This window comes from Schistosoma mansoni (assembly GCF_000237925.1).
Source record: "Schistosoma mansoni, WGS project CABG00000000 data, supercontig 0182, strain Puerto Rico, whole genome shotgun sequence".
Taxonomy (NCBI): Eukaryota; Metazoa; Platyhelminthes; class Trematoda; order Strigeidida; family Schistosomatidae; genus Schistosoma; species Schistosoma mansoni.
In genome coordinates this window covers 195147-208284 of record NW_017386066.1, presented here as the reverse complement: position 1 = coordinate 208284, position 13138 = coordinate 195147, and the positions used below count along the sequence as shown (strand labels likewise).

The following is a 13138-nucleotide window of genomic DNA, read 5'->3' as shown; positions in this document are numbered from 1 at the left end:
GATGCCGTGAGGCATAAGCTGATTCAGCCGCTGAATTATGAACCCATTGTCATGATCAAAAATAGTTTTAAGTTCTAAGCTTTCACTCTCCTTGATTCCATGAAAGACAACTGATCTGTCACTGTGACCAGTCTTTAGTTTCTCGACTAATTTTGAGGTGTTGCACTTTTTTATACCTTTATGTCGTTTCTTTTTCACAGCAAGTAGGCATTCATCAACTCTCGTTGGAGTAGCGACCACAGTGGCATCGAACACACTGTGGGATTGTAGAATGTTATCGACGATTTCGAAAGTCAGGTCGAGTTTCTTACTGGAAGCAGATCTTGGCTTGTGACTGGGATTCTTTAGCTTTCCCTGCCGAATACCATGTGGAGGATGGGGGAAACTTCATTTTCTTGAATTTTACTTAGGACATAATTCATTGAAGTTGATCTTTTCTTCTTTGAAGGATGTGGGACAGTTCTTTTAGATCTCACTTGAGGTGGCTTCAGATCAATTTGTGTGTCGACAGAACGAGTACTGTCCGATGTATCCCGACCTCGTTTGTCAATGCACTTTTTTGCAGCATTTACCATCTAGATGACCTCGTTTAGCAAGCTGTTTGCCTCCGAAAAGTACTGCTGACAAAACCACACACAACCATTTTAACTAAACCGTTTGAAAGCCGAAGGAGTTAAATTCATGCACTCATCGCACTGTACCGCTTACGACGGGATATCAACAGCCTGGGCGTTGATAGTTGCTTTTTTCGCAATGTCCAGCCATTAAACGTAGGTTTCAAGAAGAAACTAGATGCAATAACACTTAGAGACGAAAGTGGTTTATGACCAAAAAAGTTGAAAACTGTAAATTGTTAGAACCATAAGTACTAACAAATACGATCGTAACAAAGTACTCAAAAGTACTGACGATAAACTACTTTGGAAACAAAAGCGATACTCCATAAGGATACTTTAACTGAAATAAATTCATTTAAAGTGTAGACACTCGTCTTAATACGTAATACACGACAACAATAACAACTTATTCAGCGGGGAAAATACTATTGCCTTTTTAAACATTGGGTTTCAGAGGTTTTTCACAGCAATTGAAAAAAGGTATGTGAGATAACCCGAATATAACGTTTTGCAAAAATTATGAATCTGTGCTTATAATGAGTCATAAATTAGCGCGGCAAATCAATCTAGATGATTATTCGTGTACAATCTCCAAACGGAATAAAACGGATAGAATTGCCGGAAACTGATAGCTATGATAAACTTTTGACCTTAGTGTGTGAAAAATTCGACATTGCCCGAAGTGATAGTTGGTGCCTTTCGCGATCTCATAGTCTGTCTGAACGTCTAAATGCCAGTCTGAATACACGTCTAACAAAATTATGTTTAAAGTACTGGTTGTTATCATTGACACTTATTTACGTTTTAGACACGGGGACCTACTTTTTCTTTTGGATCGCGTCAAAGGTGGTAGCGAAACAGCTGCTGATAAATATCAAGTAAATTGTGCCAGTGGTTTCAGATTATTTGTACAAATTCAGTGATTTACGTTTATTGTCACAGTACTCCATCACAGAGTATTTCTTAATGCTCACTGGAGGGACTCATATCAGTGTTAAATTTTTTGAGACGGATATGTGTAGGTATAGTAGTTTATTAACCACTCAAATCCACCCGTATGTACACCAGTTCACCTGTTATTTCACGGTGTTTCTTTACAACGTATGTATATTCAGGAAAATTAGTCTTATTGCACATCGCTTATTAAAATTTTTTCACAGCTCCTAGGTAACGTGCGGTAAAATTTTTTGTTACAGTTCACATTGTCACCCCATCTTATGGTTTAACCACATGGGTGTTAAGTGCTACATGTTGCACACCTACGCTAGTGAACATAATTTATATTTCATCAGCATTTATATAGCAGCTCAGATGCGAGCCCGCTAGACTTTCCAGCAGTTGAACATCAAACACGTTCAAGGATCTGGTGTATGTTTAAAGTGCGGCCACTGTAATTGCGATGTGAATAAATCTGATTACTAGTCATTTTTATAAGTTTCTCATGAATTCTGTTTCACAGCTGAACAACAAAGTCATATGGCTCTATGCAACGAAGAAGATAAATAAGACAGTTAAAGATTTATTATTCAAGAAACAGAGGTCAAAACTATGTCTAAATACTCTAGTTTCTATACGTTCTTAGTGTACAATGATCAATAATCCAGTTTAGGTAAATGAGGCTAAGTAGCACTTGACATTAACCAATCAATAACCTAATGTGTGATCAAAATTTACAATATCACATGATTCAGATTCTATAACCAACAAACAACATTTACCATGTTACATAATTACTCCTGTCTGTCTTAGACATCTGATTCCCAAATAAATTATCCAGGAGCTACTACTAAAGTCAATTCATTGTAGAGTAATAACTACCTTTTAAAGTGTCGTGAATCCTGTTATATATAAATGCTTGATCAACAATATATTCTGGTCAGTGTAAAGAAATTTAATGATTATTTAGTAGGACAGTTTTCAAGTTTATTTTAATCATAAGTTTTCATTTGTGGAAATTTAAAATATTAACTTGAATTTTACACTGAATTCATTATTATAGCAAAATGATTCTAGCTCTCAAATTAATTCTAATAATCGGTCTACTTGTGGACCTCCAGTAGAAGATAGAGTCGACCAAGAAATGGCTAAAATGGATGGTCGTATTCACCGTAAAAGAAATGAACAATTGTAAGAGTTGTTTTTTTGCTCGATATCCTATTCTCCGTTTTTCCATGTGAAATAAGAATCTTATTTACTCGATAGAAAAAGATGCTTTATATAAAATAATGGATCAGGACCATAATTAACTCATTCACCAGGTATTTGGGCACGAACCACACTCTAAGCCCAAGGGTTTATAATACTACTCAGTCGGTCAAACCCCAGCGGGTGGGACGTGGTTCAAAAGGTTCTGTGTGGGGCTGAGTAACAATATTATGAAGTGGCAAAAGGAAAAAGGTCACCATTAAGAAAGAACTATAAAGTGTAGAAAGAACATAGTCAAAATAAGTTTCGTCCATTTATATCACCTATCATATGATTTATTAGTAAAGAACGACTAAACCACAATATTGACAAAACGCTGTTTAAAAGTTGCAGGTGCTAGTATAGGTTGTGTTTGTAGTAAGCATTAAACTCCTGAAACATTGTAAACGTCTTTCCACAGGATGTTTAGCTTTTTTCCATTTACCAAGTTACTGTTTAGACACTTTTTCATTTGTCTTTTAGATGTCACCATCCCTTATCTGGGCAATGTATCCACTGTGTCCCCCTTGAGGTAATTTAATTTTAATTCTCAATTATCAGTTGAGATTTTTATTCGTTTTCTGATCCTAGAGCTGAATTAAATGATATTTATTTAAACTAGTTAATACATTTGTTGCTCATGATAGATCCTAACTAAGATGGACTTGTCAGTAGCAGAGATTTAAGTGACGTTTTGGTCATAAATTTCAGTTTAATTTTTACTTACTGTCTGTTTCACCACTTAGTTTCCGTAAAAATTCGAATCTCTTCCACATTAAGGTTTCCCACTGTAGTCATAATTCATTTTCATCATAACTTAATGCACCTTGTCCTGATTGTTTCAATACTCTTTCAGTGTGTCCATTTTTACACTGTATAATATATACATATGCACACCATTTCTGCTTGTCTAAATCTTTGGTTTCATTTAATAAACCTTTTTATGATTTGTTTTTGAGACTAGCTAGAGTTAAAAAGCAAAGATTAGGAGGTGTAGTTTAAAGTGTATCCAAATGGACGCTGGGATTTTTCGCCATTATAGAAGAGCTTTGTCAAGTGGAAAAAGTCTACTTTTTAGTTACACTCCATAGGATTATCATAACCAGCTGTTGAAGACATTGAATGTCGTTTCTCGAAATCTTTCACAATGGTGCATGTTTGTTCATTAGCTGTCCTCCCTTAGATCTTGAATTTTAGTTTTTGATACGTGTTCTGCGAATTCATTCATTCTTTTTGATATATATCTTCAAACCCTAGTGCTTTTCTTTGTGTATCTCTGGTAAATTGTTATTTATCTTGGTACTTTCATCTAGTTGTGCTAACGTGATGTAACCTGAGCTGATACACCTGTATTACAGGTTCTGCAGTGTTTTTAACTGACTAAGTAAGGTTAGAAACGCTAGGATAACGTACACCATCCATACACTTTTAAAATATTGTATTTGAAGCTGTATACTTACTTTAGCTTTCAATGTCAAATAAATATGTATGTACGATTAGTGATGATGGTGCTACAACCACTAGTTTGCGTCATGATTAAAATTTATGACATTTGTACAGATACATGCCGATTGACAGTATCACGTTAATTGACCAATAAATAAGTAGATTAAAAATAAATAATATTGTTTTGATAGAAATTGAATTTTATTGTAAAAGTTATCAGTGATACTATTATTGACAGCCTAATTTAAGTGAATTTGTGACACAAATACTGTTCTATTTTGACATCTTTGGTCTCATGACCAATAATAATTTTCCATTACAAGTGGCTATCAGACTATCTTCCATGTTAAACAATAAAGGTTGTGTACAGGTTGAATAAGTTTCAGTTAAACACTTCAATCTCAGTTTTACTTAAAAGTACCTTCTCGTATATATAAAAGCTACAGAGAGTTAGTAATTGAGCTTTCTTCCCCATAAGATCACACTTGTCGCCTATTTGTATGACTAAGATAAACATTTAAATTTTGCTGATAAATTTGTCCGTGACAAATGGGATGAATTTTTCTATCACTGATGTAGAATAACTGTATTACCATCTATCATTTTTGTGCTTCCAGTAATACAGTACTTGGAGGTCAGCCACTATCAACCATAATCTAGATGTGCAGTAAGCGATAATTATTTAGTAGCCTTATAACAACAACGTTCACAGCGTTAATAACCTTTTATAATAATCGTAGAATAACTTTCAGATATCAAAAGTTTCAGCTGATAGATCCAATAATTTACTGATATCATATTGTTATTTAAAATTCAAGTCATATAAAAAAGTCTATCCATATTGATCTGTGTGATCCAAAGGTGTGGCGCATATTGTATCTGGTGCCCTTTGTACCAATATGTATGTGTTTAAATAAATAAACAAATATGATCCAATACAAGGCAGAGATAGTCATCAATGTACAATCCGTTCAATAAGCGTACGTTTATCATCATCTCATGCTACATTCGTTCATGATTTATAATTGATTTAATGTATGCGGCTGATCGCTACTGATCATTGTGTCACCATTAGGAATAATATCCATGTAGCTACATGACAGTGTGATTTTTTTCTCCTTATAATTTGCAGCCTTTTGATTCAGCCTATTTGGAACATTTAGATCCTCCAGTGAAATTTATGTCATTTCATGCATATCTACGTAAATTAACTGGTGGACAGAGCAAGTAAGTTAATTCTTCTGCAAAATTGCTTGTAACTTTTATTGTTTCTGTATGGGTATGTGTGTGTTTGTCTGTGATTATCACATGGTCCCTTTGTCACATGTCTTTAGCTTGGCTTTTCTGTCTAACTGTAAATATTGAATCATGCTTGGTGAAATTAAGTTGTCTGTTTCTATCACTCTACTTCACATACATTTCTTCTTGTCTCTTATCGTTTGTCTACACTATTGAACCTTTGAAATATACATTCTTCAAATACTTTCGTATTCAACTACGTTGTTATTAACAGGATTAATCAATGAGATATATATGAAGGAAATAAGATATGTGTATGTCATTGATATTAATATCATTCGATCATACAAGAGCTAGATAACGTAGCTTTAAATCAAATAATACCAGGTAACTTGTTGCAAATCCATTTTGTGACGTACCATAATAAAAAAATAAATATTTCAGTGACAATGGATAATTAAGATAGTATTATAATATTCAGGAAACGGGGTTGATGCTATCATTAAGATTCATTCTGTTATAAGTCTGAAGGAAATAATGCTTGTATTAAAGACTGATGACAGTAAGAGATCTCGTTCACCGTCTAAGAACGTAGCACTCTCTTCAACTAAATACACCTTTAAATATCGATTTTGCTCACATTTGGTGATCGAACAACAAATATCACATACAACCGAATTCGAGGCAGTAAAAAATATTACGAAAGTATTACACAAAATCGCCGCATAAAGCTCTTACTGCTTATCATACTATATAATGTTAAAACCAAATTAATACAAAGAGTATCATAGTTAATAAATATCACGTTAACATAGAATGAGTCTTACGTTGAACAGGAATCATACTGGGCTGCAGTGTGATCTCACTTTTTTATCTCATCTTAAAGCATTCGGAAATATCTCTCGGAATTTGTTATTTTGTGTACTTTTTGTCACCATTTCCTTTTTGACCTAGTCAGTGTTAGTAGTTGATTAGTTACAGTCGCAGCCAAACATCACTTAAGTCGGATACTCTACTCTATCAATCAGTCACAAGCAACATAGGGCCCTGGCACATATGTACATCTGCTCGATTTTCTGCATCAGATGAGCACACCCAGATGAAATTATCAAGAAGAATGTAGGATTTAATAGAAGTAGTAACAGTATCAGGGTTATTAGAAAAAAATGAACATAGACAATATGATTCAACAAAAAAGAATAAATTCTTGTCACAAAGAGTATAAGATCATTTTAGGACCCAAGATTTAAGAAAAGATAATGATTGAATACATATATGCCGTTATGATCGATATTGAGTCATATCACCTGACATCTCCAACTACTGGTTACGATGATCTTATAGACCACAACCAGGTAGTCTCCATCTGCCAACACGACTTAATCCGACAGTCAGTATCTTCATAGGCTGATGCCACATTTTGTTTTGATCTTCCACTTTCTTCCAAACTACTACACCAAAAAAGCGCGTCCAAAGTAGCTCGAATTCGGTGATACGTAATACATGTTCTAGCCGTCTCCGTTGTTGATTTATTATCTCTGTTTATTACTTAGCATTTAACTTCTGCACCGCTCACTCGACGGTCCCAACTTACGCAAAATATTAGTGACTTATGAATGTCCTCTGTTTTTAGGGTCTATATTTCATAACGATGACACAGAACTGCTGGGCAGTATACTCGTTTTTTTGGTTGGTAGACAAACATCTTACCTACACTACAAGTAACGTAAGTTACCGAGAACCAACTTGTTAGTGGGACATAGATTGGATTGAAGCATGTTTCATGCACGATTGCGTTGGTTCACACTGACTGGCTAATTCTTATTCATTCAGCGCTAGTCGATACTTGGAGAAGGCTCTAGTATCTTCTCATGTAAAATACTATAAATATACTAACGTTTTTCTTATCGTGCTTCTTACTTCCATCTACCCTTGTTTTTCGGGACATAATTTCTTTTCTGTTCAACCATGTTCTGGTTTGGGGACTTGTCGAGTGAATTGGTATTCAAGAATACTAAACAATCAGAATAGCTGGGTTGTAATAAAGATAAATTATAACACAACTGAACTTTCTCAATTTGCACTGAAATTTCGTCGGACACCAACTCATAAGGACTGATTAAATGTTCAAGATAAGTGTCACATAAAGTAACTTAGTCATCAACAGATGTTCATGTCAATCTGTTACCCCGACCTAAATGTGTATTACTGCATTTTATGTTATTTGGGTTAATAAATAAATGAAAAGTTAGAACGATATTGAAATCACTGACAGTCAGTGTTAATGGAGTAAGTGGGATAATATTACTTAAAGTAATCACAATTCTTCAATATTCCACTGTTTAATTCGTGATTTTTAAAAGAAAGTTGACAGATGTCACACCTTCCCATATATAAATACATTTTTTAGTTTATTTACTGAAGGGAATTATATATGTATCCTCTCTGTGGAGCTCTATCATTATATATTTTAATACAATAGTATTGTATTTAGTCATATTTTCTGGTCTTATATATTTCGTAAATATATTCAAGGATAATTGTCGACGTGTATGTGAATAAAGTGTTGAAGGTATACCTTTAAAGAAATTGATTACCAGTGTAAATTAAATAATTCTCGTAGATAATGTCAACGGACGTTTGAATGTTTCTACCTTAAAACATTGTTATAATGTTAAAGTAAGATCAATCACATCTACTTAAATGTTGAATCTCATATCCAGGATCCTGATGGAACGAATGGCGTATGAACCTATTGTTGGTCACCGGCTACCATGGGACTGCATCTCCTCACGATGCTCCACTGCCTTGTGGATTAGACCTTTAGGTCAAAGGCTCGGGGTGTGGCCCCCTAAGAAAACCACCTGCTTCAGTCTGGGCACTTGGACAGTATCACAGCCCTCACACAAATCAAATGAGATTTGTGCGGCGCATATTTATCTGGTGCTTCTTTGTACCAATATTTGTGTGTTTAAATAAATAAATAATAATAAAGATACCTATGAAACATATTTATTATAAGAACTTAAGTTTGTTTCATCTGTTTACACACAGATTACTATTACACAAATTCTTTAATAAATTTGATTACAGTATCAGGACGTATAGCTATTTTACTTATATATTTGGACACATGAATATTTGTACAGAGGGGCACCAAATGCGAATGCGTCACACAATAACTATGAGGCTAGTAGTAGTTATCATTGATTTGTGTGAGGGCTAGTATACTGCTTGGGTGGCTAAACCGAAGCAGGTGGTTTTCTTAGGGAGCCACATACACGGAGCCTTCAACCTAAGGGTCTCATCCTCAAGTCACTGGAGCAACGTAAGAGGATGCAGTCCCATGGTAGCTGGTGACCATCTGTTGGTTCATTCGTCATTTATTCCCTCAGGATCCTGGAGCTCATGTACACTGTTAGTTTGGAATCAGAGTATTCCAACTCCTCTAGGTGGACCTTGTGTGTCCACCAACCCATTTAAAGTTCCGAATATTCTCTTTTGGTCCTCTCAATATTGTAAACAACAGACCCGCGACGAGAAGGTAGTGAGTAGGATTTCCTTGGAAGTGGCTATATACACGTGGCCACGTGACGAAGAGCGGACTTTCCTCACCCTCGACCGTATCAGGGCATTTGAGATCAGGTGTATAACTATTTTTCAGCGCATGGTTTTCAATTAAACTAGTTGTTTACTATTTAAGAAGTAGTAAATTTTTTTTATTTAATTGTGTTTTCCAAGCAACACATTTATTTTCATTAATCGTTTTATTTGCAGAGGAAAATTTTCATTCTTAGAAAATTTAAGTTGTCATATTCGTCCCGGTTGTCGTGATCATCCTCCATGGCCTAATGGAATTTGTACTAAATGTCAACCGAATCCAGTAACTTTAGAAATTCAACCATATCGTCATGTAGATTTTGTACAATTTGAAAATCCACAATTGATGAATACATTTTTAGATTATTGGCGACAAACTAGTTGTCAACGTATTGGTATTATGCTTGGCCGATATGATCATTTCAATGCACCAGGTTCACCTCCGTTAGCAATAAAAGCAGTTGTAGCTGTGATTTATGAACCAGCTCAAGTAAAAAAGATAAAGTTTTTTTCTCTCTCCCAAATTTATTATCCAAGTGATATTCTGTTTTTGTTTCTACTTTGGGCTCTAAGAATTATTGCGCTGTCTTACTACGCACTGATAAGACAATTTTAGATAGGGCTGTTTTTCATTTCTATTCATTGATCAAATATAGATTTATTCATTTAGCTATTCATTATATCTGGTATATATGATATGATATGGTATATATGGTCTTATCATTAATTTCAAATCATACAGGGACTTATGTTAATATAATACTCTTTTGACCAGCTATCATTTAGTCACGCTTTGTCATTGCATGTCGTCTATCCGTTAGCGTATTCTTTTCATTTTGATAATCAAAATTCGTTCATATAGTTATTTAACTTTCATGTCGTCATATGTTCCTAGGTTTAAAATGCTCTCTGCTACGTGAATATCCTCGTTATAATCTTGATGATAGCTACACATCTTGGATACAAACGTATGATTGTTTATTGAATGACGTCGATTTGGTTATCACCACATATCATACATGAAATGTTATCCCTTTTTCCATTGAGCCGATTATGAGTATGACTGAGTGTTCAATCATTTGTCTGTGCTAAATCTAACTACATGTGTGACATGGTGTCATTAACCTGAAAGAAGTTTGCACAAGACTTGTTTCTATTGATCCCTCATGACTCCATGGTTATAGTTCTAGAGATAGATCAACTCAGTGGTTCGAGACTTTGTCAAATATGACTAAGAATAGAAGCAAGTGGCGGTCCTTCTGTAACTTCATATAAATGAGATTAGCTTCTACAACTGAAAGGATCCATACTGTTTGTATTGTTCCTAACTGAACTGCTCCTATTATTATTATTATTATTATTATTATTATTATTATTTCACCATCATACACTAATTTTATTCATGTTTGCTCCTTTATTATTATAGGTCTACCAATTATTTAAAATACATTTATCTTAATTTGTTATTATCGCTTTTAGGAATCCACACCGAAATCAGTTAAATTAATCGGTCCCCTGGATAGTGTTTTACCAAAACATGTTATGGAAGTTGCTCAACGAATTGGTCTGCAACCAGTTGGATGGATATTTACTGATTTAGTTGCTCAAAACTCAAATGGTAATGGTGTTGTCAAACATTTTCGTGGTACTGTTGTAAGTAGTTTGTGTTTTTCTTATAACTTTATTGGTAAACAGTTTTACTTTGTAAGAATATTTTAATAATATATTTAGTTATACGTGGTTAATATTGAAACTGTCTAATTTGGAACTACTCATGCAGTTACTCCGACATTGTTCTATTGTAGTGAACAAAAACAAGGTGGGGACAATCGAATGTATTTAAGCACAAATTACAGACTATCTCACTAAATTCTGATAACCATACAGTGAACAGTCAATTTGCAAAATAACAACCAATTGTCTCAATCTTCACTGTTTCTTCTCTAATTCCATTGTTCGTGCATTTTCCTACCGATTGCGCTTTGTTTCAGTTCTTTCCTCATCGGTCTTCTGCGAAAATACATTCTATGTCTGACCAACACCATATACTACTTATATGGATATAAGTAGACCACACCACAATATGTTCTATCATCAAACAATGAAAAAAAGAAAAATCCCACTGTTTAAGATAATGACGAAGAAACGAGAAAATTTATTTCTATAATAAATTTCTTACTATTAAAATGTGTATATTATAGTTTATGCTAGAAATTCCTTTATTTACTAGTGATATCTATCTATAGTTTTGTAAAATATTCTAATTTACTTATTTAAACACATAAACATTGATACAAGAAAGCACCAAATATATATGCGTCACAAAAATCACTTTATTTATGTGTAGGTTGTGATATTGCCCGAGTTCTGAAACCGAAGCAGATGGTTTTCTTAGGGAGCCACACACACGGAGCCTTCAACCTAAGGGTCTCATCCTCAAGTCACTGGAGCAACGTAAGAGGATGCAGTCCCATGGTAGCTGGTGACCATCTGTTGGTTCATTCGTCATTTATTCCCTCAGGATCCTGGAGCTCATGTACACTATTAGTTTGGAATCAGAGTATTCCAACTCCTCTAGGTGGACCTTGTGTGTCCACCAACCCATTTAAAGTTCCGAATATTCTCTTTTGGTCCTCTCAATATTGTAAACAACAGACCCGCGACGAGAAGGTAGTGAGTAGGACTTCCGTGGAAATGGCTGTATTCGTGTGGTCATGTGAGAGCATTTGGAGAGGATGATCTAACTTTCCTCACTCTAGGCTGTACCAGTGCCGCATAGCATTAGAGTTTTTTCTTGTTTTTCGATATTTCTGCGTTTTACTGTATAACCTTCTTAACATATTTGTTAAGTTAGGCGTGTTGCAGTATTTCAATTTTAATATCATAATTTAAAACGTCTCTTTGATAACTATTATGATTGAATAACGATATCAGTTTACTGGTTTTAATAAAATTTATGTTGACGATAAGAGTAAGAAGGAAGTGACATATGTTGAACCGATTAACAACAAGAAATGACCATGAGACAGGATAGTGTGTTACTCTACTGAAGGTGAAAGCCAGATCCTTCGGTCTGGGGTACGAACACTTAACTTTTCAATAGCTGTGTTGTTTATCATTGAAATACCTTTATTCAGTAGTGATTCATATCTGAAGGAATACTTTTACTCACAAAATATCTAATAGATTACACTTTGACTATTCCAAAACTGAACCTTAATCAGTGATTTTTTTCCTCACATTGTTCAATTGTATTCTTTTGTTACTTGTTTCTCCTTTCCCCATATATGATATAGAATTATTTCTTTTCTCTTCTTCCTATATTTGATTCGACAGGACACTTTCTTTTTAAGTGCTGAAGAATGTATCACTGCTGCTCATCTACAAAATCTTCATCCAAATATTTGTCGTCTAAGTCCTGATGGATGTTTTGGTTCCAAATTTACCACGGTTGTTGTCACTGGTGATGCATCGAATCATATACATTTTGAAGCTTATCAAGTTAGTAATCAAGCTATGGCGTTAGTGAAAGATAATATTATTGTGCCAACGTATGATGCACCTGAATTAGGTTATGTAAAAGAAACTACCAAAGAACAATTCGTTCCGGAAGTGTTTTATGCGGTATGTGTTTTTCGTTTAATTTTATTTTCACCGAATGAAAAGAAAATGACTCTAACTTTGTCTTTAGGGGCTCATGTAATTTTTTCTTATCGTTAGTTAGTATTTGAAGGGAAAAGTACCGGGATTCAAGTTTTAGTGTAAACACTAACACTTGAATTTAGTATATATATCCAGCTGACTAGTCCTAAGTTGAACGAAATGCGTATCGTGGATTCCACTACTATCCAAACTTCATTCAACTTTACTAAAGTATATTATTCGCACCAATAGTTATCATAGGATATTGTACAAATGATGGGTTAATATATATATTCGTCAGGTAAAATTCTGCGTGCTATGGGGAATTTCTTGCTAATTCTATCTTTTTATAGACGAATTATCTTGTTGGGTGAATTTAAACTTGTTATCAGAGATCACCTTGAATTGAG

The 13138-nt window shown here is 34.4% G+C and overlaps 1 protein-coding gene across 2 annotated transcripts in view; it reads left to right on the top strand.

The window, feature by feature from the left end:
• Positions 1-1187: 1187 nt before the first annotated feature.
• Positions 1188-13138, top strand: part of Smp_039180.1 (nuclear protein localization, putative) — a gene marked incomplete at both ends in the record, with an annotated part of 28551 nt that continues 16600 nt past the window's right edge. Inside the window, 9 exons of one of the 2 annotated variants that reach the window (XM_018794932.1) lie at positions 1188-1387; positions 1426-1495; positions 2617-2744; positions 3285-3333; positions 5380-5474; positions 9264-9576; positions 10566-10736; positions 11434-11436; positions 12423-12710. In XM_018794932.1, coding sequence (XP_018647010.1) covers positions 1188-1387; positions 1426-1495; positions 2617-2744; positions 3285-3333; positions 5380-5474; positions 9264-9576; positions 10566-10736; positions 11434-11436; positions 12423-12710 — 1317 coding nt within the window. Of the gene's footprint in view, positions 1388-1425; positions 1496-2616; positions 2745-3284; positions 3334-5379; positions 5475-9263; positions 9577-10565; positions 10740-11433; positions 11437-12422; positions 12711-13138 lie in introns of both variants that reach the window. The other variant, XM_018794943.1, reaches the window with a different exon arrangement.